This window comes from Choloepus didactylus, chromosome 21 (assembly GCF_015220235.1).
Source record: "Choloepus didactylus isolate mChoDid1 chromosome 21, mChoDid1.pri, whole genome shotgun sequence".
NCBI lineage: Eukaryota > Metazoa > Chordata > Mammalia > Pilosa > Megalonychidae > Choloepus > Choloepus didactylus.
The window spans coordinates 2,160,047-2,182,346 of record NC_051327.1 but is presented as its reverse complement, the minus strand read 5'-3'; the positions used below and the strand labels follow the sequence as shown (position 1 = coordinate 2,182,346).

At 40.0% G+C, this 22,300-nt stretch overlaps 1 protein-coding gene across 2 annotated transcripts in view; it reads right to left on the bottom strand.

Moving 5' to 3' along the window:
- Window positions 1-22,300, bottom strand: part of COG7 (component of oligomeric golgi complex 7) — a 106,729-nt gene that overhangs the window by 37,055 nt on the left and 47,374 nt on the right. For both annotated transcript variants that reach the window (XM_037814448.1, XM_037814449.1), the window contains exons 7-11: window positions 17,446-17,644; window positions 12,346-12,473; window positions 11,050-11,204; window positions 4,646-4,762; window positions 2,934-2,999 (exon numbers count right to left, since the gene is read on the bottom strand). In XM_037814448.1, coding sequence (XP_037670376.1) covers window positions 2,934-2,999; window positions 4,646-4,762; window positions 11,050-11,204; window positions 12,346-12,473; window positions 17,446-17,644 — 665 coding nt within the window. The remainder of the gene's footprint in view (window positions 1-2,933; window positions 3,000-4,645; window positions 4,763-11,049; window positions 11,205-12,345; window positions 12,474-17,445; window positions 17,645-22,300) is intronic.

Sequence of the window (22,300 nt, the reverse complement as noted above, 5' to 3'; positions counted from 1 at the left end):
GAGCCTCACTCTTTACCCCTTAACCAGGTCCTTCCTTACCCTGTAGAATAGAATATCAACCTTCATTAAAAGATGAAGGAAAATCATTATGCCCAGATATGGAAAGATGTCTGAAATATTGTAAAAAGATAAGCTTCAGAATAAGAATGTATTTTTTTAATGTTGAGAGTATATATGTGTGTATATATATGTGTGTGTGCACATATATGTGTGTATGTATGTATGTATATATGTGTGTGTATAATGTATGTATCTATACACATACATATATATTCAGAAAAACATCAATCTAAGGGCAGATACTAATGTGTAAGAAAGGTCGAGGGGGTGTTGCTTACACACTCTGGGGCCAGACTGTCCAGGTTCAAATCACTGCCTCTTAGCTGCCTCTCCTCAGATAGCTATTTCTGCAAATAACTCCCTTCCCTTAAAAAGTTACTGCCTAGGGCCTCCCTGAGGAGCTGAGGGAAAATACAGAGGTGTTGGACTTCCTCATCTGGATTGTTGCTGATGTTCTCACAAACACTGAGGACTGACGGCTTGATATGCTGAGCCCTCTACCATGGGACTTGCCCTTGTGAAGCTCATCACTGCAAAGGAGAGGCTAAACCTGCTTATAATTGTGCCTAACAGTCTCCCTCTGAGTGCCTCCTTGTTGCTCAGATGTGGCCATCTCTCTCTCTAGCTAAGCCAACTTGGCAGTTGTACTCACTGCCCTCTCCCCCTACATGGGATCTGACTCCCAGGGGTGTAAATCTCTCTGGCAACACGGATACAACTCCCAGGGATGAATCTGGACCCAGCATCGTGGGATTGAGAACATCTTCTTGACCAAAAGGGGGATGTGAAATGAAACGAAACAAAGCTTCAGTGGCTCAGAGATTTCAAAGGGAGTTGAGATGTCACTCTGGCGGACATTCTTACACACAATATAGATAACCCTTTTTAGGTTTTAATGCATTGGAATAGCTAGAAGTGAATACCTGAAACTATCAAACTGCAGCCCAGAAGTCTTGACTCTTGAAGACAACTGTATAGCAATGTAGCTTACAAGAGGTGACAGTGTGATTGTGAAAGCCTTATGGATCACACTCCCTTTATCCAGTGTATGGATGGATGAGTAGAAAATGGGGACAAAACACTTAATGAAAAATGGGGGGAGGGGTGTTGTTCTTTACTTTTATTTTTTATCCTTATTTTCACTTTTTCTGGTACAAGGAAAATGTTCAAAAAAGAGATTGGGATGATGAATGCACAACTATATGATGGTACTGTGAACAACTGATGGTACTCTTTGGATGATTGTATGGTATGTGAATATATCTCAATAAAATTGAATTAAAAAAAAAAAGTTACTGCCTATGCCAAATCCTAAGCCTCACTGCTTCTTCATCTGTAAAATGGTGACAGGACTGATACCTACCTCTTCCTGTGCTGAAGGGAAAGATTCATTGGAACAGGAAAAGTCTTTAATGTTAAAACTCAATAAATGTTACAAAGGGGGAAAAACCTGCTAACAATGTTTCCTCTGGAGAGAATGATTTTTAGGGTGAGCAGATTCTGTTTTCATTCTTGTATACTTGTGAACTGTATTAATGTTTGCAATGACCTGGGGACAGGCTATAAGTACTGCTTTAAATTTAAATAAATAATAAGCTGCATGCAGTTCTTTTAAATATATCAATGTTAAATTTTTATCACTTTTTAGGAGTCCTCTGTGGCAAACCCAGACCTACCCACACCTTCACCACAGTCCCCTCTTGTCATGTACACCCGTAAGCATGTGCATGGGGGTGGGGTGGGGAAGGGGGGTGGGTTTACTTAGTTTTCGTTATTGACCATTCCACTGTTCGCCTATTGGTTTTACTCATTTCTGGCAGTCATAAAACTTCTGCGCCGGGCTGTTTAGGAGTCATGAACAGTAATAGCTGCTCCCATTCTAACCCACTGCAAGACATTCCCCGCAATAAGAACTTTCATGAACAATCTTGGGACTTGAAGGTAGTCAGTGGGCTCATAAAAGTTGTGAGAAGAAGAAACAGCCAACCCAGTGTGCAGACTCCACAGCAGGCTGACCTCCTTTGGCATCCCTGCCTCCCATCTGGTCCCCGCGTGGCCTCAGCTTTCATTTCACTTTGTAACATGGCCAAAAATTCCATCACTCAGAGATTAGTTTAGGACAATAACAAATCATCTGAAAAGGAGGTTAAGGGGCTGCTTCTGGTTCCTCATACAACTCTATGAAAGAGATTTCTTTCCCCCAACTCCTAGAGAAGAGAGAAAATAGCTGTACCAAAGGAATGAGACATATAGCCAAAAGAAAGAAAGAAGGAAATTTGGATGCCCAGAGCCCTTTGAAGGGAAAAACAATCCAAATGGAGCCAACTCGGAGCATTGTAAAATCCGTGACAAGTATCAGAATAAAGAACAGCCTTTTCCCAGGGCAGAACCCAGAAGACTCCTTTGACACACACCCTCTTTGGCAGCACAGAATTCTGCTCCAGAACCCAAAAGGCAGGCTGGCTGGGTCAACCTCGAGATTCTGTGGGCTAGCCCAGTGACTTAACCACCACTTGGAACACTGTTTCTATGGGAAAATTTATTCTAAGCCCCAAGAACTGACTTACAAACAAGCAGTCGGAACCCAGCCCATTCATAATTTGGAGACAATATGTACTGTTTCTTCATTTGGGCTGAATCCTCTATAGCTAACCAAAATTATGTATGACCATGGCCAAGTAGGACAGAGCCTTGCCCTTTTGGGTGCTCAGTAAAGGTTTCATGATGGCAAATGTGACAACCTATATCTAGGTAAAGATAGTCCTCAAGTCCTGTGGCTTTCAGACCTAACCATATGCTGTCTTGGCTGTAACATGTACTGTACCAAGTTCCACCCCAGCCAAGAACCTCAGGGACAGACAGCTCCGTCCTACCTGTTTGCTAGCTGCTGCTCGAAGTCCCCACACTGCCGCAAGAGCTCTCCACAGGTGGCTATTATCCTAAACAAAACAAAAAACACTTCAAGTTGAAGTACCCAGAATGTTGTCTCAATCATAAAAATTTGAACTATTTGATTCTTTTGGTGGTGCTGGGTTCTGGGAAAGCAGTTAACCATTTGATGACCTACCTGAAATGTTTCATTAATTAGCATTTACGTAAAAGGTGAACACTGGTCCCTTCTAAAATCCTTCATGTCCCAGGCCTCTCTGGTGGGAATCATAATTCTATGCTATGCAATGTAATCTCAAGGAATTGTGAGTCTTCAAAATACAGAGGTACTTTGGGGCTTTGTTCTTGACATAATGGGTTGCAAAGACTTTGAATCTAAAGTTTAGTATTTGCAAGGCATAGAAGAGAAAACTGTTTTGATACTAGAAGTCTTTCTCTAATCACATGAAAGGCAGATGAAGATCAATCCATTTGTTTCTTGGAGAAAAGCCTGAATGGTCATCATATCTGTATTTACTAATCCTTTAATTTTTAAGTAATTTTATGCCAGGCCTCAAACTCCAGCCACTGAGTCCTTCAACACCAAACTCATAATGTCAGGACAAATCCTGGGATTAAAAATATCTTCAGTCAAGTTAACTTTTAACTTTCTCCAAAGTGCCTATCATCACCAGGGTATCTAGGCATTCCATCATAAGAAAGGTTTATAAGAAAGTAAAGTATTCCACTTGCCTCGGGGGCAACAGCACAACCTTGTGCATAATATTTTCCTGTATACCAAGCCATCACAGAACAAGGTACACAGTTAGCAACTAGAACATTAAATTTCATCACAAAAAAAAAAAATCTGGAACAGAGCCCATGAGGAGATAATCCAAAATGGTCCTGGGAGGCCCTGGATCTGCCCCACTTAAAGGCAGCCTTTTGAGGGTCTGGATCTGCTCTGGTGTGGTCTGCCACATGGAGACTGCATGCAAATGGCACCCTGCATTGTCACTTAGGCCAGACTCAGGCAGGAAATGTGGGTGAAGTGGGCCAGGCAACAGCAGCTGCTCTCTTTAAAATGTATACGCACACACACACACACACACAAATGACTAGGGTTTCAAGGAAAATAAACTTCTAGATTTTATTTTTAATCTCAGCTTAAAAGCACAGGTCTTAGACCACCTGGCCAGTGGGGAGAACCCCAGTACAACAGAGAACACAAGCCTGGTCTAAAGGGGACCTTGGATCCTGAGCCCCAGGGATTGCAGCTGGGTGAGAATGTGGGCCCAATGTTGCCAGAGCTTCCAATTTTTTAGGTGAAGTTAGAAATATGGATTTTTATACTAACTCTGGGTTTTAAATGTTGGCATCCAACTGAAATTTTTTTTAAAATGCTGTGATCAAATAAAACACATCCACAGGTCAGATCCAGCCAGGGGCCTGCAGTGTTCACTTCACTGGCTGAAAGTATCAAGGCCCAAGCCTTCTCAAACCACTGCTATCAAACTGGTTGGTTTTGTGTGTGTGTGTGTGTGCTGGCTCATTTTTAGAGTCCAGAGTATCTATTTAAAAAAAAAAAAAAAAAAAGTAGTGAGAGAGAATGTGAAGCCCTCACCTACATAGTTGTCACTTTTACACAGTGCATTATACACGTTTATGCTTTACTACATTAGGCACATGCTTAAATTACAACCCCTACTCTACCTACCTAACTGAGTTCTGAAAAGCTGTCCAGTCTTCTTGAAAAAGGGAGTTGGGAGGAATATCATCCAGCTTGTACTTCTTTCGTATTGACTGGAGAGTACTGATGAAATCAGACACGTACCTATGGGGGAAGAAAAAAAGGACAAGGGTGTCATCATACACTTCTCAAATCAAAAGACAACTGGAAGTATACAACTTAGAACAATCTTCTAATGACCTTGAGAGCATCTCTGGAGAGACTTCCTATCAAGAGGTGAGATGACTGACAAACCTGCATCCTAACATATACATTTCTTTGGAAGCTGGTTTAAAGAACCACTTTAAAAAAAACAGCCCCACTTTTCTACTCCACTGTCACCTGGGATGTGGTAAAGCAGTTCACTGATATGCAGGGTACTTTTGCAGCATTCTAATACCCCGAATTCAAATAAATAGTTGAGCTCCATGGCAGTAAAGGCCTGACTTCAATGATACAGCAGCACGAAACTGGATTCAAAGCCAGATGACCCTCCTCCCTTACACAGACTGTGTTGTTTGCTTACACTGTAGACCATGTACTTTTCCTTCACAGTATCAAATACAACTATAAATAGCTTATTTAATGTAGTGTTTAATGTTCACTGCCACTGCTGGACTATAAGCTCCGTGAGAACAGGGACAATGCCTGTGTAGCTCATAATTACAGTCCCAGGAATTTCCAAGGCTGGGCATAAAGAAGACATCAGGAAATAGTTCCTGAATAAATGAAAGACTTGCACTGCAACTTGGGCAAGTTCCTAAATGTCTTTGGGACTCAGTTTCCCCATCCTTGAAATGGAGTTAATGATGCCTTCTATGTTGTCTCAGAGTTGTTGTGATGATAAAACTAAGTAAATGAAATCATATAGACAAAAGGTCTCTGAAATGTATAAAAGGAATGCTGATGTGGGATGGTGATGTTTTTTAAGGCTGGACAGTCCTTGGAACATGAACAAATAAGTGCGTGTCCTGGGGAAGGTGTGGTGAGGAGGACAAAGTGGGGAACTGTGTTCTCAGGAAGCCAAGAGGCTCCCTGAAAACCTAGTGACATCTGTGGGCTTCCTTCTCTCCCTTCCCAAGCCCTGAGAGCCAAGTGAGGAAAGCAGAATGTGATATCCAGGATACAATCTGAATAAGTTGGTGAGGTGGAGAGAAAGGCCATTCAAAGAACCAAGTGAAAGAAACTGCTTCAGGCCACTCCACTACCTACAGAGATCCTGCCGCCCCCTCTATAGAGTCCTTAAGGCTTTAAAGCTGAAAGCAACGAAAACAAATTCCAAGGATGGCATTTTTCCTTCACTCCAAGAGAGGGGAATAGGCAGGGCCTTAAGGACAAATTGACAGGAGAATGTCCAGGTACGTAACTGCACTTTAGCTGTAGCTGTAGGTGTTAAACCAGACACCACCTTGCAACTGTGACAAATACGTACAAGGAGTTTATGCACCCACCAGTCCTCATGCACTGCAAGGCTCCTGCGGCAGAGCTCCCCAAGATGGCAAGCAGGCTACAGATCACTTGGGAGGGGAGAGTTCTGTTGAGTCACAGTTCTCAGGCACAGCTATATGCAAATGCTTTTTGTATTTCATTATCCTCCAATCCAGAATATAAATGGGCTTATCATGAAATCTCATAAGAAAGGTAGCTTTTTTAATCTCATCATTTTTATCCCAGAACCCTACAGTTCTCTCTCACAATAGATATGTCCAGGTGTCAACTATGTGACAGTCACTGTGTCAGGGGCTTTAATTACATGTTTTCATTAAAGATTCACAACCACTGTGGAAAGGAGATGTTATCACCAGACTACTAAAAAGAGAAGCACTGGCCTGCCCAAGGTTGTCAGTGCCAGAATTTGAGACTGGGTTGGTCCAACTCAAAAACTTATGTCCCACTATAGCTTGAAAGCCCCTAATTCTTTAACCACCTCATTAGTTGCTATAGTCTACAAGTCCACAGAGTTCAAGTTAGGCCAATTTATTCCTGCCTCCCCTGCATGAGCCATTTTCCTTACCCACCCTCTTCCTTAATGCCCTTCCCCCAACACCTTCTCACTATTAAACCATATCTCATGAACCCTGCTCATGTTAGCGTCACCCTAATTTCCCTAATTTTATAGGCATCAGCTGTGCCAGTAACTTCAAACTCTTTCCCTCTTACAGAAGGTGACTTGGTTTTGCCATATATTCTTTCATACAGTTTTAATTTTTCTTTGGCACTTATCTTGTTTCTTAATTCTCATAAATTTGATACACTATGTTTGGATGGAATTTCATCAGAAATGTCATCCATATCCTTTGCCATAACAGTATGCCAAGGTAATTATACTTAGACTGCATCAAATACATGTGGCATATGAAAAGTACTGATTACAATTTTTTCACACAGATATTTAAAACTTAAATATCTCAAAACTCTCTCCTTGTACTTTGCATTCAACAGTTTGATCAATATGTGATGGGGCATATTTTTCTCCAAGCTTTATCCGCTTGGTGTTCTCTGGGCTTCTTGGATATGCATATTCACATCTTTTGCTAAGTTTGGGAAATTTTCTGTCATTATTTCTTTGCACATTTCTTCTGTCCCTTTCTCTCTTTCTACTACTTCTGGGACTCCCCTAATGTGTATATTGGTATGCTTGATGGTGTCCCAGAGGTCTATTAGGTATTTTTGCTTTTTGTAATTATTTTTTTTTCTGCCCCTCAACCTGACTCATTTCAATAGTCTTGTCTTCAAATTCACTGACCTTTCTTCTGCCAGCTCCAATCTGCTGTTGAAACCCTCCTAGGTACTTTTCAATTTCAGTTATTGTGGTCTTCAACTCTAACAATTCTGTGTGGTTCCTTTTCAAAATTTCTGTCTCTTTACTGAGATTCTCATATTGTTCATTCACTGTTTTCCTGATATACTTATTTCTTTTCTGTATTTTCCTTCATCTCCTTGAGCATACGAAAGATCATTTTGTTTAAGTCTTAGTCTGAAAAGTCTACAGTCTGGTCCTCTTCACTGGTATTTTCTGCATTTTTATCCTCTTCTTTTGAATGGGCCATCATTTCCTGTTTCTTTATCTTGTAATCTTTTGCATGCTGTACATCTTGTAATCTTTTGTTCTATGCTGTACATTTTAATATTTTTGAATGTTAACTCTGGCATTTATTCCCTGACATTTCTGTTTCTTGAGTTTATAACCAGCGATTTTCTTGAATGTCAGCCCTCCTAATAGGAAGATCTGCCCAAACAGAATGCAAACTACAGGGTTCTCCCTGTCTTTTCTGGGCCTTTGTCTTGTCCTTACTTTGGCTTGCTAACAGCTTAGGAGTTCCTCTGTTTGCCTCCTTTACTTCCCAGGAGACAGACCTTCTTCCTCTCCTGGGTGTTCCACTGCCAGACTTAAAGCTGGTAAGCCTTTGCCCTGGGATGTCTGCCTCAATTGTTTCATATACTGCTTTTGTTGTGTCAAGCTGCTTTTGATCGGAGGCAAATTCTAGGAGAGGGCGCGCCAGGGAGGTATTTCCCAAGTCAGTCTTGCCCAACTGGAACAGGGTAGGGACCCACAAAGGGAGCACTTGGGATCCAAACTGCCCCCAACAGGGTATGAGGGACGCCAGAAGCTTCTCCCAAGGCTCCCCAAAACTGTGCTTTCTTGACCTGCCCAGTAAATGCAGCCTTTCAACCGTCTTCTGCAGCTCTGAAGAAGTATATTGTCTTTAAGTCCTCCACCACCTTTGTCTGGGGTGGCTGGAACAATGGCCACCCTCAGAGCTGGGCCCCCAGCAATCTGAAGTCACTAATCAAAAGCTGTGATCAGCGATCAGCCCTTGCCCACCCCAGATGATGGGGAAGTAGGTTCTTATGTCCCTTTCCAGCACCAGCAAGCTACACCAGGGGCCAGACCCCTGTGGCCTGCTGTGAGCGTGGGGGATGGGCACCAGTGACCACTGCATAGAGATCAATTTACTAGTCTTTACCAGCCTCTTCCTCCCGCTTTTTCCTGAATGCTGGACAGTGATTCCTACTGGACTCCAGAGTTTTGAAACAGTTGGTTCAGACAGTTACTGCCTGTTTAATAGTTAGTTGTTCTGGTGGAGAGACTGATTCCCAGAGCTTCCTACCCCACCTTCTTCTCACAATTCCTCTCTACAGCTTGAATTTTTAATATGGATATGTATTATTTTTAAAAATGAAATAATAAAAATAACCAACAGAAGAACTAAAAGTAAAAATGCAACTAATGAGTTGGAATAGTAAGTTTGGTTCCTCACCTTTCATAGTGGAGACTCAAGAAACAATATTTAAAGTTGATAATCAAAAAATCTTCTTTCAAGTTTAGAGAGAGGTATTAGAAGACTAAAAGCAGGAATGTTCAAAACTGACTACTACTAAGGAATGGAACTAAGGGTAGGCAGGCAGGGAAGGAGCCTTTTTTCTATCTGTGTATTTTAAAAAATAATTTCTAAAAACATTGCTGTAATTTTATAATAAAAATTTTAGACCTCAAAGAAAAAAAACCTTTCCATCTACAAAAGCCTGCTGACGTTCCTCTTTTTAAGGGGACACATCTGGGCCCATGTGGTTACACCTCCGGCTGTGAGCAGGGCTGTCTTCAGCAGCCTTTCATGCCTGCCAGCCCCCGCCCTTGGGAGGTGCTTGCTGCCCACCAATGCCTGAGAGCCCTGGGTCCAAGGGCCTATAGATCCGAAGAGCCCACAGCAGCTGGGTCAATATTTCTGGAATGACAAGAACTCCCTAAAATTACTACAGCAAAACAGCATTCTTTTCAATAAAAGGAATTTCTTGAGACTCAAGGCAACTTCATTCCAAAACAAGTTACCAAGTGAAGGTGCCTTGTGAGCATAAGAATCTATTTGTCTATAAGCTGAGGTTGGAACATATAACTTCCTGAGGGCCCTTAACACCTCAACAACACTGGTCAGAGAATCCACATCACAACGATTGCTTTCTTTCTTTTTTCTGACTAAATATAATTTTAATTTCTTCTTATTTCACTTTCTTTTGGTAACAGATTTATTGCAATGTAATTCACATATAATTTGCCCATTTAAATTGCACAATTCAATGTATTTTAGTATATTTATAGAATAGTGCAATCATTACCACAATAAATTTTCAAACATTTCAGCAAAAGAAAAGGAAACCCTGTACGCTTTAGCAGTCAACCCCCATTTCCTCACAACATCCACTATTCTAACCCTAGGCAACCAGTTCTAAGTTCTGCCTCTATATATCTGCCTATTCTAGAAATTTAACATACATGGAATTTTGAAATATGTGATCTTTTATGACTGGCTTCTTTCATTCAGCATAATGTTTATACAGCTTTATTTTAAATTTTTAATTACATAAGAAATATATAAATATATGCTCCCTTTTTAAAAAGTTAGAAAATAACACATAAAGCTGAATCCTCAAGACCACCATCCCCAAACCCATTCCTTCTTCATTTCCCCAAAGATAACCAATGTCTTAAGTTTGTTGCCTAACCTTCCACATTAGGGTTCAGCAAACTCTGTTAAAGGACTAGATAGTAAATATTTTAAGTTTTGCAAGCCATAAGATCTCTGTTGCAACTACTCAACTCTGCCTTCCTAGTGTAAAAGAAGTCAGACAATAGGTAAATGAATGGGTGTGTCTGTGTTCTAATAAAATTTTATTTATAAAAACAGGTGGCAGGCCAGATTTGACTCATGAGCTACATGTAGTTTGTCAACCCTGTTCTGTAGGGATAGATAATGCATTTAAAAGTATTTAAAAAGATGCAGAACAGGGTTGGGACACTCCTGATTTTGTTTTTGTTTTTGTTTTTTTTTTGTAAATAAAGTTTTATTAGAACACAGCCACACCCTTTTGTTTATGTATCATCTATGACTGCTTTTGTGCTATACAACCAGAGTTCAAAAATTGCAAAAGAGACCTGGTAAACCACAAAGCTTAAAATATTTACTATCTGGCCCTTTGCAAAATAAGTTTGCTGAATGCTGCTATAGAAAATATACCCTATGTTTTGTTTTTTTACATAATGTATTACACTCTACATATTATTCTACAACTTGCTTTTTTTTCACTCAATGTATCCATGTTGATATGTATAGGTCTAATTAATACCGTAACTACCACACAGGGTTTTCCTGTAAGAATGTACCATATCTTAATCTTATTTAACCACTGCCTAACTGATGGGCATTTAGGTTACTTCCAATGTTTTACCAATACAAACAATGCTGCAACAAATGCCCTTGAGAATGACCTTTTGAACTCAGGTGCAAGTGCTCCTCCAGGGTTCACAGCAGGAAGACAGAACACATGCATTTTTAATTGAGGCAGATGCTGCCCTCCAGAGTGGCCCACCCTGCCCCCATTCCCTGCAGCCTTACTTGGCAAAGAGGGACTTCAGGGCTGTCAGCAGGCCACAGGTCCCCAATCCGTTGGTGAACCTGACACATCTGTCAACGGCTGCAGATGCCAGACCAAAGAGCTTGTTCACAGAGAGGCTCAGCTCTTGGACACAGTCAATTACTTCCCCATGCTCCTGCTCAGCAAACACAGACAAAAAAAAAGCTGCATCAGACTCGAGAACATCTGAACAGACAACATGAAGGTAGGGGGAGACCTCCCAACCTCCTTACCTGTGACAAAATCACTAAAAAGGGACATTGGAAGTACAGAAATACAGTCCCTAACTGAGAGCTCTTTGACTGACTGACATAGGGGGAGGACGGTCTTTCAGATGCCAGTGAGATCACAGAAATTAACTCCTGCCAAAAAAGCATGATCAAATGTCTAGCTCATCCTTCTATTTTTCATTTCTTTTCTCTTTTTCTGCAATTATTAAGCTGGCATCTCTCCCTTTTGCCCTAGCACTAGGATTCAAAGTCTCCATATCAGACAATTCAAACGAATGTACTGAAAGGAAAATGCTTCCTTCAGGGGTAAGAATGTAACTGAAGCAGAACAACTTTCTAGATGCATCCCTAAGAAAGGGGGAAATGACAAGAGGTAGCAGATCTTAACTACTGTAAGATCAGTTCTTCTTCCCAGCTAACAGAGGTTTTCTGGATGCCACTGGCCATCCTCCAGCGAAGGTACCCCCTTACCTTGGACTATGGCCTTGACTGTAACTTTGTAACCAAATAAACCCCCTTTATAAAAGCCAAAAAAAAAAAAAAAAAAAAAAAAAAGATCAGTTCTTAAGCATCAACTCATCTCATGCTAGAGAAGTTTAAATTCACTTGAAAACAAAATATTATTTTAAATTGAAATGAACTCTATTCCCTGCAGTGTCCACACAGTGAACTTGCCCTTACAGCACTGTCCTTGAATGCTAAGCTTCTGTGGCCATATCTTCTTGAAACAAAAGACCGCTTTAATGAAGAATGAGCTAAACCAGGGAAGATAATCAACTTATCTCCAAACATTTACGGCTATCATTTTGCCAGATCATTTTTTGTGGATTCTAAATAGAAACTTGGTAGCATTTCTATGGTCTCATCTTACCACAGATGAGATTGCAAGAGTCCCTCCCTGAAAGTGCTTAAGAGCCCAGATTTTGCAGCTGATCCCATCTCACACCTTCTTTGTGTATCCCACCCCCAACGCTTTGCCAGATTTGGCATAGAGCCTGGTAAACAGAGAATGGTTCTTAAATGCCACTGGCAGTCTTATGACTTTACCAACGGCACTGCGCTGATCTGGATGAGCAGGTTTTTCTCTTCCATGTCGCCGTATTTCAGCTGGTAAGGTTTGTACGGACCATATACAGCATCCACCAGTTCCATGACTTTCACCATGTTGTGCTCATCTTTAGGGAATCAGAAATTGAAAACAATAATGAACAATCTAAAACTAATTGCTGGAAAACAACAGGTGTCTAGCAGTCTACTGGAACTTTTACTGTTTTATTTACATTTGGAGGTAACTACACCTTGTTAATCTGCTTCTATCTTCCGTAGAAGCTTCTTCAACAACCATTTCAGTAAATACTTCAGTAAATTTCGGCTTTGTGTATTTTTTGCCTAATGCACTATTAAGGATACCAACTCAACTCCCTTGTTCCTGTAACCCTTCATACTTAACAAGCCTTCAAATATGAGCTGAACAGAACATTTTCCATCTCAAGGTTTCCTAGGACTTTATAGGAATAGGATACCCTGTACACTAGGCATTCCAAAAATTCCTATATTCAACTCCATAAAAAATTTTAAAATGTTTGTATCAAAATTTTAAACGTGCATCTTCTATGACATGGCAATTCACCATGTAAGAATTATCCCAAAGAAATCAATAAATACGCAGAGATACAGGGCAGAACAAGGACATCCATGGAAATACTGCTCGGGATCAGAAGTTTTAGAGTTTCATGACCATCAACAGGGCATGGGTACCTGCAATGGCCTGTTTACTGCTCTCCTGACACCCTTCTGCACCTTCCAATACGTCCTCCACGCTAAGGCCAGAAAAATATCCCCCAACAGAAATCTGATCACATAACTGCCCTACTTATAACCTTCCAACAATTCCCACTGCTCTTAAGTTGGAGCTTAAAATCTTTTCCATAGCCTACAATACCCTCTGTAGTCCAACCTCAGGAGGCAAAAGAGCTTTCTATCAAAATTCGACCACTTCTCAGTGCTGCTACTGTGTACAAATGACAACCTTTCTATGCCTCGTTTTCCTCAACTCTAAAATGAGAATGATAATGGCATCAATTTTAAAAGGCGTTGGCAGAGATCAGGTGAAATAATACACATCCAGTATGTGGTAAGTGCACATTGAACACCAGCTCTTTTTATTCTTACCTTCATAGCCTTATCCTCCTTCTCTTTTCCTGTGGCCTCCAGCCTTCTCTCAGTTCCTCAAAAGCACCAGTGCTCTCTGGGCACAGGCTGCTTCTTCCGTAAGGAAGTACCTTTCTCCTCCTTATCCCTTTTCATCTGGTTAACTATTTCTCCGCCTTCAGGACTCACCCAACTCAAGCCTGCCAGTTTGACCATCTTTCTGTCATTACTCTCTTAGAATCATTCTGCTTTTCTTCGAAGTACTTATCTCACTTTGTAATTACACAACCATTAGTGTGATTATTTGATTATCTCCCACTAGAATATACACTGTATGAGAGCAGAAACTGTCTGGTTTTGCTCAGCATTGTATCCTCCACATCCAGCATCCCAGTACTAGCCTATTTGTAGTTGAATAAATTAGCCAAATGCATTTTTTCACCTACCTATAATGCAATCATAAAAAAAATTCACATATATATATATAAAAGACACACACACACACACAGTCAGGAACCAGGATTCTCACTGTTCAAGAAGGGAGACACAAATGGGAATGGCAAGAGGTAAACATCTTGTGGAGTTGGATTTGATTTGGAAGTATCAGTGTTAACTGGCAATTTTTTAAATATGTATTTCCTAGCTCTATCCACCAAAAGGGCCTAGAAGTAATGACACCTCAGCAACAATGAGCACTCCTGATGTCCAGATCTTCATTTAAAATACCATTAGAAGAAACCAGGACTCCTTGAAAAAAACAGCCGATTCCAGGTCTGAAGCAGAGAAAGTACAAGGCGATCCTGGAACATTTTGTGCCAAAAAGCAAGGGACATGTCAGAAAAATACAGAAGCCAGATGAACAGGGCTACCACTGACTGAATTTGAAATAATTTGTGCATCAAAATGAACAATAACTATAAGAGAGCATAAAAAAAAAAAAAAGAATCCATGAGTTCATGGTGATGTTAAAAAGAAAAGGGAAAATTTCTTTATAAAAGAATGCCAGCAAACAAATGCAAAAGGAATAGAATTAGAAAATCACTGTATAAACAACAATGCAAAAGTTAATTCTGGCAAGGATTATCAATGGATGCTAAAGTCATAGGGTAAATGTTTCTTAGGGAATGGTATAATCCTGTGGGCTCAGAGAGTCATCCTGCAGATTACTCACACATGAAAAAGAGGAAAAGGTTAACTTTACAATGGGGAGATCTGGCAGACAGCACATTAACCAAGTGATTAATCTAACCCATCACCAATAACTGGATATTATGAGGCTCCTGATGTGATGCAATAGGAAATATACATCATCAATGTAGTATTCTTGTCGAAAATGTTTCGTCTAAATCTGATCACAAGGAAACAATCAGACAATTCCAGAATGTGAGACATTCTGTAAGAAAACTACCCTGAATTCTTCAAAAATGTCAATGTCATGAAAGATAAAAGAAAGATGAGAAGAGTATTTTAGATTAAGAGATTAAAGAGACATGACAACCAAGTGCAGTGTATGTATACTGACTGGATCTCAATGGGAGGAGAGGGGAGGAAGCGCTATAAAAAACATTTACTGAACTGGGAAATTTTGAATATGGACTGTATATTAAACAATAACACTGAATCAATATTAAGTTTCTTGGGTGTTATAATGATAATAAAATATTCTATTAAAAACATACTAAGTATATGCACACACGCACAAACACAAAATCTAAATACACATATAATCCAAAATGTTGTTACTGGATGGTAGGAGGAGGATGATTTTTTTTTCCTTTCTTGTATTTTTTGGATTTTTCTGTAATGACTATGTGTTGCTTGCTAATTTTAAAGTCAATTTAAATTTTTTTAAAATTTTACTTTTCACTGAATAATCTTTTATAGCTTTTGAAATGTACCATGTATGTATATTAACTATTAAAATAATAGAAAATTGTAAAAGCATAATATAAACCTAAAAAATATATCTGCAATATATTTGATAAACAGTGAGAAAAATTCCTTACTCTGTAAGGATCATTTGAGAATATACACCAAATTGCTAGCAGTGGTTACTTCTAGCAAGTGGGATTGAATATAAAAGACTTTCATTTTGTATTAAATATTTCTACATCATGAATTTTTATAACATGCACATTTGTTGCTTGTCATAACATATAATTATTATTAATATATATGAATTATTATTTTAAATAAACTGCTCTTATAAACAGAAATAGATAAACCTCCAAACAGAAAAATAGGCAAAAGAATAAGCATTTCAAAAGAGAAAAAATACAGTATTTATGAAATAATTTTTAAACTTGCTAGTAATCAAAGAAATGAAAATTTTTAATGATATATTATTAATTATCTAAGAACCTGGCAAAGACTGGAGAAAAAGAGCCTAATGCTGGTAAAGGCAAAGGGAAACGGGCACCCTCATACATTTCTGAAGACAGACAAAGAAACAGAAACTTTCTAAAGGGCCAGACAGGGCAAAAATCATTAAAATTTTCACTTCTTAATATTTCCAAACTTAAACTTACTCTAAAGAATAATCAGTTGGGCTCAAAAATGAATGCATAAGATTGTACATAATAGGATTATTTATACCAGCAGTTTAAAAAATTATAATATGCCATAGTTATAAAGCAGTCATTAAAAACCATGTTTTAGAAAAACATTTAATGCCATGAGAAAATGCTCATTTAAAAAAGAAAAGCAAATTAAAATGATATATATGCAATATTTTAAAATATGCATATATATATTTGGGAAAAATGTGTCTTTACATGAGTTACAAGGAGGAAATATAGGAAAATGTTGACAGTGTCTCGCTTTGAGAAACGGAATCAAGAATACTTTTTTTCTCTTTTATATTTTTATATTTTGCTTGTATTTTCCAAAGTATTTTTAATATTAAAAATGTTTTTTAAAAATCCTTTAGGAATCATTAAAAATCTATATGCCTCCTGGCTGACTAACAACACATTTCTAGGTCTGATACTTTGGAGGGTGGCTCTCTCTTCCTCAACAATGTCCATCACGAGTCTGGGGAATGCAATCTGTTCCTTGCCCTGCCTTCATTCCACTCTGCTCCAGTCGACTGCTCAGCTTAAACACACAACCCGCGATACCAGCATCCCAGTCCTCTATGGGATTAGCTATGACTGACGCCTGACAAGTGAGTGTGCCAAAAACACCTGATGAATCACCAGGAACTCAAACAATAAACACACTCCCTGGAATGTACAGGCAATTACTGCAAGTATAATTAAAGAGAATAGCTACTCAATAAACCAAGTTAGTGACACACACCAGCCAAAAGGCAGAACAAGGCCTTCCCGAAGCAATTTACTGATTTGACAGCAGCATGAGTCACGAGGTCCGAAGTTATTTAAAAATTTATGATGCTTTTAACATCAATGGGGAAACAGGTGGGAAAAAGTAACACACCATGAATTGTTCCCAAATATGAATAAGGAGTGCTTCACTCTCCAGTGGGTAATCCCATGCTCCCAGAGCCACCTTCAGTCCTAACGTAGAACCCGTCCTTAAAACTTTTTGTTGTCCCTTCATAAAGTTCCTCTAACCTATTTGCTCTCTAAAACTTCCTTTTCAGGTTGAACTGTCTGAGGTTTTATGATGACTTGAAAGAAAGAGGACACGACCCTCACAGTGTAACCTGTTGCCAACTCATTGCCACTAATGCCAACCTGCCTCGTTATTAAGCCGCTTTGACATCTGACGCCCCTGCCGAAGTGTCCATCCCTTCCCCGCTGCATGTGAAGCACCTGGGCATCCCTGGTCCTAGGTATATATATTAAACAACCACCACTTCCATAATGGCAACATTTTCATGGAAAATGCTTCAATATATGTTGAGAAGGACAACACTGATCCCTTCTACTCTATAAAATCAGTCACCTGAGAAGGCAAACCAACCCAGGCCCCAGAAGCCTCAGAAAGAGTGAGTAAAGACAAGCCAGACAGCCAGGAGGAAGGAATGTTTACATAGGTGGGGGAGCAGTGCCATCTCCAAGCCCTTGGCAAAGTGGGCAGTAGCGTCGTAGAACTCCAGCAGCTTGGTGAGCTCCAACTCGGGCCCTGCCCTCTCCACGCCGGAGCCCAGGCAGATGGGCAGGGAGGGCACCAGAGCCCCCAGCGTCTGGATCAGCAGCACCGTCACCACCTCGTGGGGGTTCTTGAAAACCTGTGGGAGGGAAGAGGGGAGGGTTTTCTGCATTAGCACATGGGACCAAACAGGAGCACTCCTTTTAAAGCAGCAGTCTCCTGGATTGCTTGAAGAAATCTCGCCCCATGCTGGTAGAAACCCAGAGTTTTCCTCAACACAAATGTGAACACGCTTAGAAAAGTAAACTGGTAGGACCTGTAACCTGCCCAGAACGAGCGGCCACTTCATGTCTACTGATGGCCCAACAGCCTAGCTATTTTCAAATCTATCAAACACTGTTATGTAGCAGTATTTAGATGGTCACTAAAAATTGGCTAGACAGAGGACTGTGAAAATGGCAGTGCAGAATTCAGGATATGAGAGGTGAAAACAAAATGGAATTTAAAAAGCCAATCACTCAAGAGTTTAAGCAGCTTTAAGCAGCTTTTCAGCTCCACTGTTACCTCTCCCCTGACAGAGTTCTTCTGTCAAGATGACTTTCTTTTATTCTTAAAGACCACTGGGGATAGACTATCCAGATACTTTTAGATTATGAATTCACTTAATCACGGAGAGTCTTTTTTCTGTTTTATGTACTATAGATCTCTTAGACAAAATCTGAATAATGTACAGAGCCTATGGGGGGGTGTCTCACAAACGCTCAGTGTTGACTCAAATGCCTTTTTATGACAACATAACTTAAATATACACAAATATGAAATGAGAATAAAAAGTATTCTTATGTAACTAAAAAGCAAAATATATATATATATAAATTTAAAAGCTCTAAAACCAATAAAATTCAAAATAGGACAGATGAAGATAATGTTCCACTGCAACTAAACTGCCTTTTTCTTTATGGATTTGGTATTACTGCTATAGCACAGTTCTTTATAGACTTCAGCAGGCTACTACTTTTTGTTGCATATTGAGAATTCTGACACCACTTCTCTCTATTACAACTACTAAGAAACCATCCTTTGTTAAGTGGGCACTGCATTACCTGGCATTTGCTTGGTAGCACCACTGATATAATCAGCATTCTCTTGGCACCACCACTTTTATCACAGAAGTATGAAGTCTGTTTCTATTCTTTTCTCATTAGCCCCAAATAAGAATCTACTGAAATCCTGAGCTGCAACTGGTTATAAAGTTGGTCATGCACATGATCTAAAATATGCTCCTCTTTTTTTTTTAAATTGTCACCAAAATGGGTAACAATTTTTTTTTTAATTCTTGTGCAGAATTCACAGAATGTCACTGGACACCTATTTGGTCTGAGGAACCCGGTACTGGACTCTGCTTACAGCCTCCCCACTCGAGCCTGAGAGAAAGAAACAGGGGAAAGAACCCAACAAACCCGACAAATAGCTGCCGATGACGCTCCACTACACTTCCCGAGCAAGACTTCTAGCTACTACAGGATGCCGCTGTGAGGCTGAGCTACTCTCACTTGGAAGTTAAAAGTGTCCTAAATTTGGAGCCATTATTTTCCCACTGACCTGCCAGACCTGCTTTCCCTCAACTTCACTATTTCTGTCAGTAGCACCTCCACTCACCCATAAGGAAAATCTCCCTTTTGACTTCCCTTTCTTTCAGGCCCTTCACCAGCTACCAGGTCCTAAATGTTGTTCCTTCTTCAACTGGATCCTTGTTACCACCTTACCATTCTTAACCTGGTCGCCAATCTTTTCCTAAGCAACTCATCCTACACACTACTAACAAATTCATTATTTTTTAAGTTATTTTTAAAATACACATTAAAATTTGTAAATAGTGCATTCTGCCACATTTGTTCTATTTCTCTTCTCTCTATACCACTTGAGAGTTAGTCATAGGTATCATAACACACCACCTCTAAATACCTCAGGGTGTAGCTCCTAAGAATAAGGGCAACCTCTTAAATGACCATGATACAATTAGTTAAACTTAACCTTGATGTACTATCATTAGCTAAGACAGCCCATGAACAAATTTCTCCAATTGTCCCTTTAATGTCCTCAATAGCTTTTTTTTCCTAATCATGCAGAATCCAATCAAGGATCATCATGCATTGCATTTCATTGTCATATTTCTTTAGTCTGCTTTAATCTAAAACAGCTCCCCAGCTTTTTTTGGCTTTCATGACATTGGCTCAGGTCAGTTTTTCACAAAATTACCTTTAGTTTGGATTTGTCTGCATGTTTCCTCACAATAACATGTGGGTTAAAGCTTTTTTGCAGAGAAATTGCATAGGTGACTTTTGATAACAAAATCATTCTTAAAACGGTAGTGTTGTCATTTACTCTCCTGCTCCAGATCCTCAAGATTTTCATGAGAAAGCCAAACTTCTCATCTTGAATTCAAAGCGTCTCCATTCCATGCTTCTATTCCCCACCTACATTCATTTTCCATTAGCTGCACCAATATAAACCCTCCTCAGTCACTCTCTAGCCAGGACTTTCCCTCACTATCCCCTAAACACACCAACATAAAGAGAATCATAAAGCTGGAAGATACCTTAGATATCACCCAGTCCAACTTTCTCATTTGAAAGAAGAAACATCTTATTCCAAGAAAGGAAGGGGACCAAAGGAGGAGATGAAAACCATTCCCGTCTGGAAAAAGAAATCCTGGCTCCTCCTGATGTATTCTGAGAAAGGAATGGCAAGAAGGACCTACTTTGCTCCTATCTGCAACTTAAATGATCGGCAGACAGAAAGAGACTAAATGACTCTATTCCAAAGAGTTCAAATTTTTAGTCAGCTGAAGGTATCAAGTCATATCCTAGAATGACTCAGTGGCATTTCTTTTGATGCATGTTTCAATTAAAATATATCAGGTCTCCTAAGCTTGGAGGTTTCTCCTTTCCTTTAAAGTGACCTGGCAAAAGGGATTCTCTGGCCATTGGCCAAAGAAAACCAAAGAGTTCACAGACTTCCAGATCAAATTTATAGATTAGAGTTACAGAGCTAACCTGAATACCTGAATAGCCTATGCAGAAACAATCTGACCCTACCTCAAACCATACATAAAAATTAATTCAAGATGGACCATAGACCTAAATGTAAAGTGAAACAAAGCTTCTAGACAAAAACACGGAATAATACCTTTGCAATCCTGGGGTAGGCCACATTTTCTTAGGGCGCACAAAGCAATGACCATAGAAGAAAAAAACTGATAATTAGGCTTCGTCAAAATCAAAACCTCTGCTGAAGCCACAGGCAGGAAGGAAAATATCTATATAATATAAAGAATGAACATGGCAACGTAAACAGCTACTGAAAACTCCTCTCCAGAGATTCAACAAAGAAAAGGACAATTCTGAATTGTTTGAAACTCTGGAGGATATGGACTGGAGAAGGACCCTGCAAATGCCGAATTAAAGAAAGAAAAGATATATCAGGCAGGAATCTCTGTCCCAGACCACCTGGTCCTCTCCCCTCCCCCTCACTCGGTCAGTCTCAGTGTAGGAAAGGCACAGAATCACCAGACAGGACCCCTCCTACCAGGGAAACAGATTTTAAAATCTCTCACAGCAGTGAGACATACCGCCACTGTTTGAAGACCCAGGGGACGGGGGGGACATTTCGAGGCCCAGGTCAGTAAGGGACAGAGAGACTGAGAAAACATGGACAGAGACTGCATTTCCAGCGCTGGGTCTGAAAACCCTTCCCTCACCATTGAGGGAAGCAGCAACAGGCAGCCATTTCCTTGCCTTGGGGATGGCTGGAGTACTGGGTCAGCTAAGGAAGTATTCTGCCACAGGTGTAACCCCACATGAGCCAGATTTTGGCTGGCAAAGTGAGGGCATAAGAATCCCACAGTTTAACTCCACCTATGTAGACGCAGCCTGTGCTCAGAGGCAAAGCAGCCTCTGAGGATGATTATGTTATGGAAAAGTGCCATCTGCTGGACAGTACGAAAAGTGCAAGGGAATAGAAAGACTTTTAAAAAGATGCTCCAGACCCTTTATTAGGACCACAGGAGGTGGTCTACATGCCCTGCACAGAAACCCAGCCCTGTTTTGGCTGAGAAATATGGACAACCCAATTGTTAAAGCAGGGCTCTAAAACAAACCTAGGTCTTGCTGACTGGCAGAAAACAAAGCACCACTGGAAGGCAGCAGATTATTATTACAACACAGTGAACTTGCTGAGGTGCCCAGTGCCTACCTCCCATTCCCGTGGCAGGCCACGGTGGGTACCTGATTTGGGGGGCAGACTAGGGGAACAGAGCAAATCTGACAACTGGCCAGCAAGAGAAACAAAGAAATATAGAGATCAAAGAAAACTAAAAAGAAAACCCAAGGCAAAAGGGAGAAAACAACCTCCAGAATAAACTAATCAAGAAAATCAGATGCACACAAAAAATCATAAGCCACACCAGCAAACACAAAGATATGGCCCAGTCTAAGGAAGAAATTAACATGTCAACTGAGATTCAAGAGTTGAAACAACTAATTAAAGATGTTCAAACAAACCTTAAAAATCAAATCAATGAGTTGAAAAAAAAAATGTGACAAAGGAGATGAAAGATATAAAGAAGACACTGGGAGACCATAAGGAAGAATTTGTACGCTTGGAAAAACAAATGGCAGAATATATAGGAATGACAGACACAACAGAAGAAATAAAAAACACAATGGAGACAGAAGAAAGGATAAGTGAGCTAGAGAACAGGACATCTGAAATCCTACACATAAAAGAAGAGAGA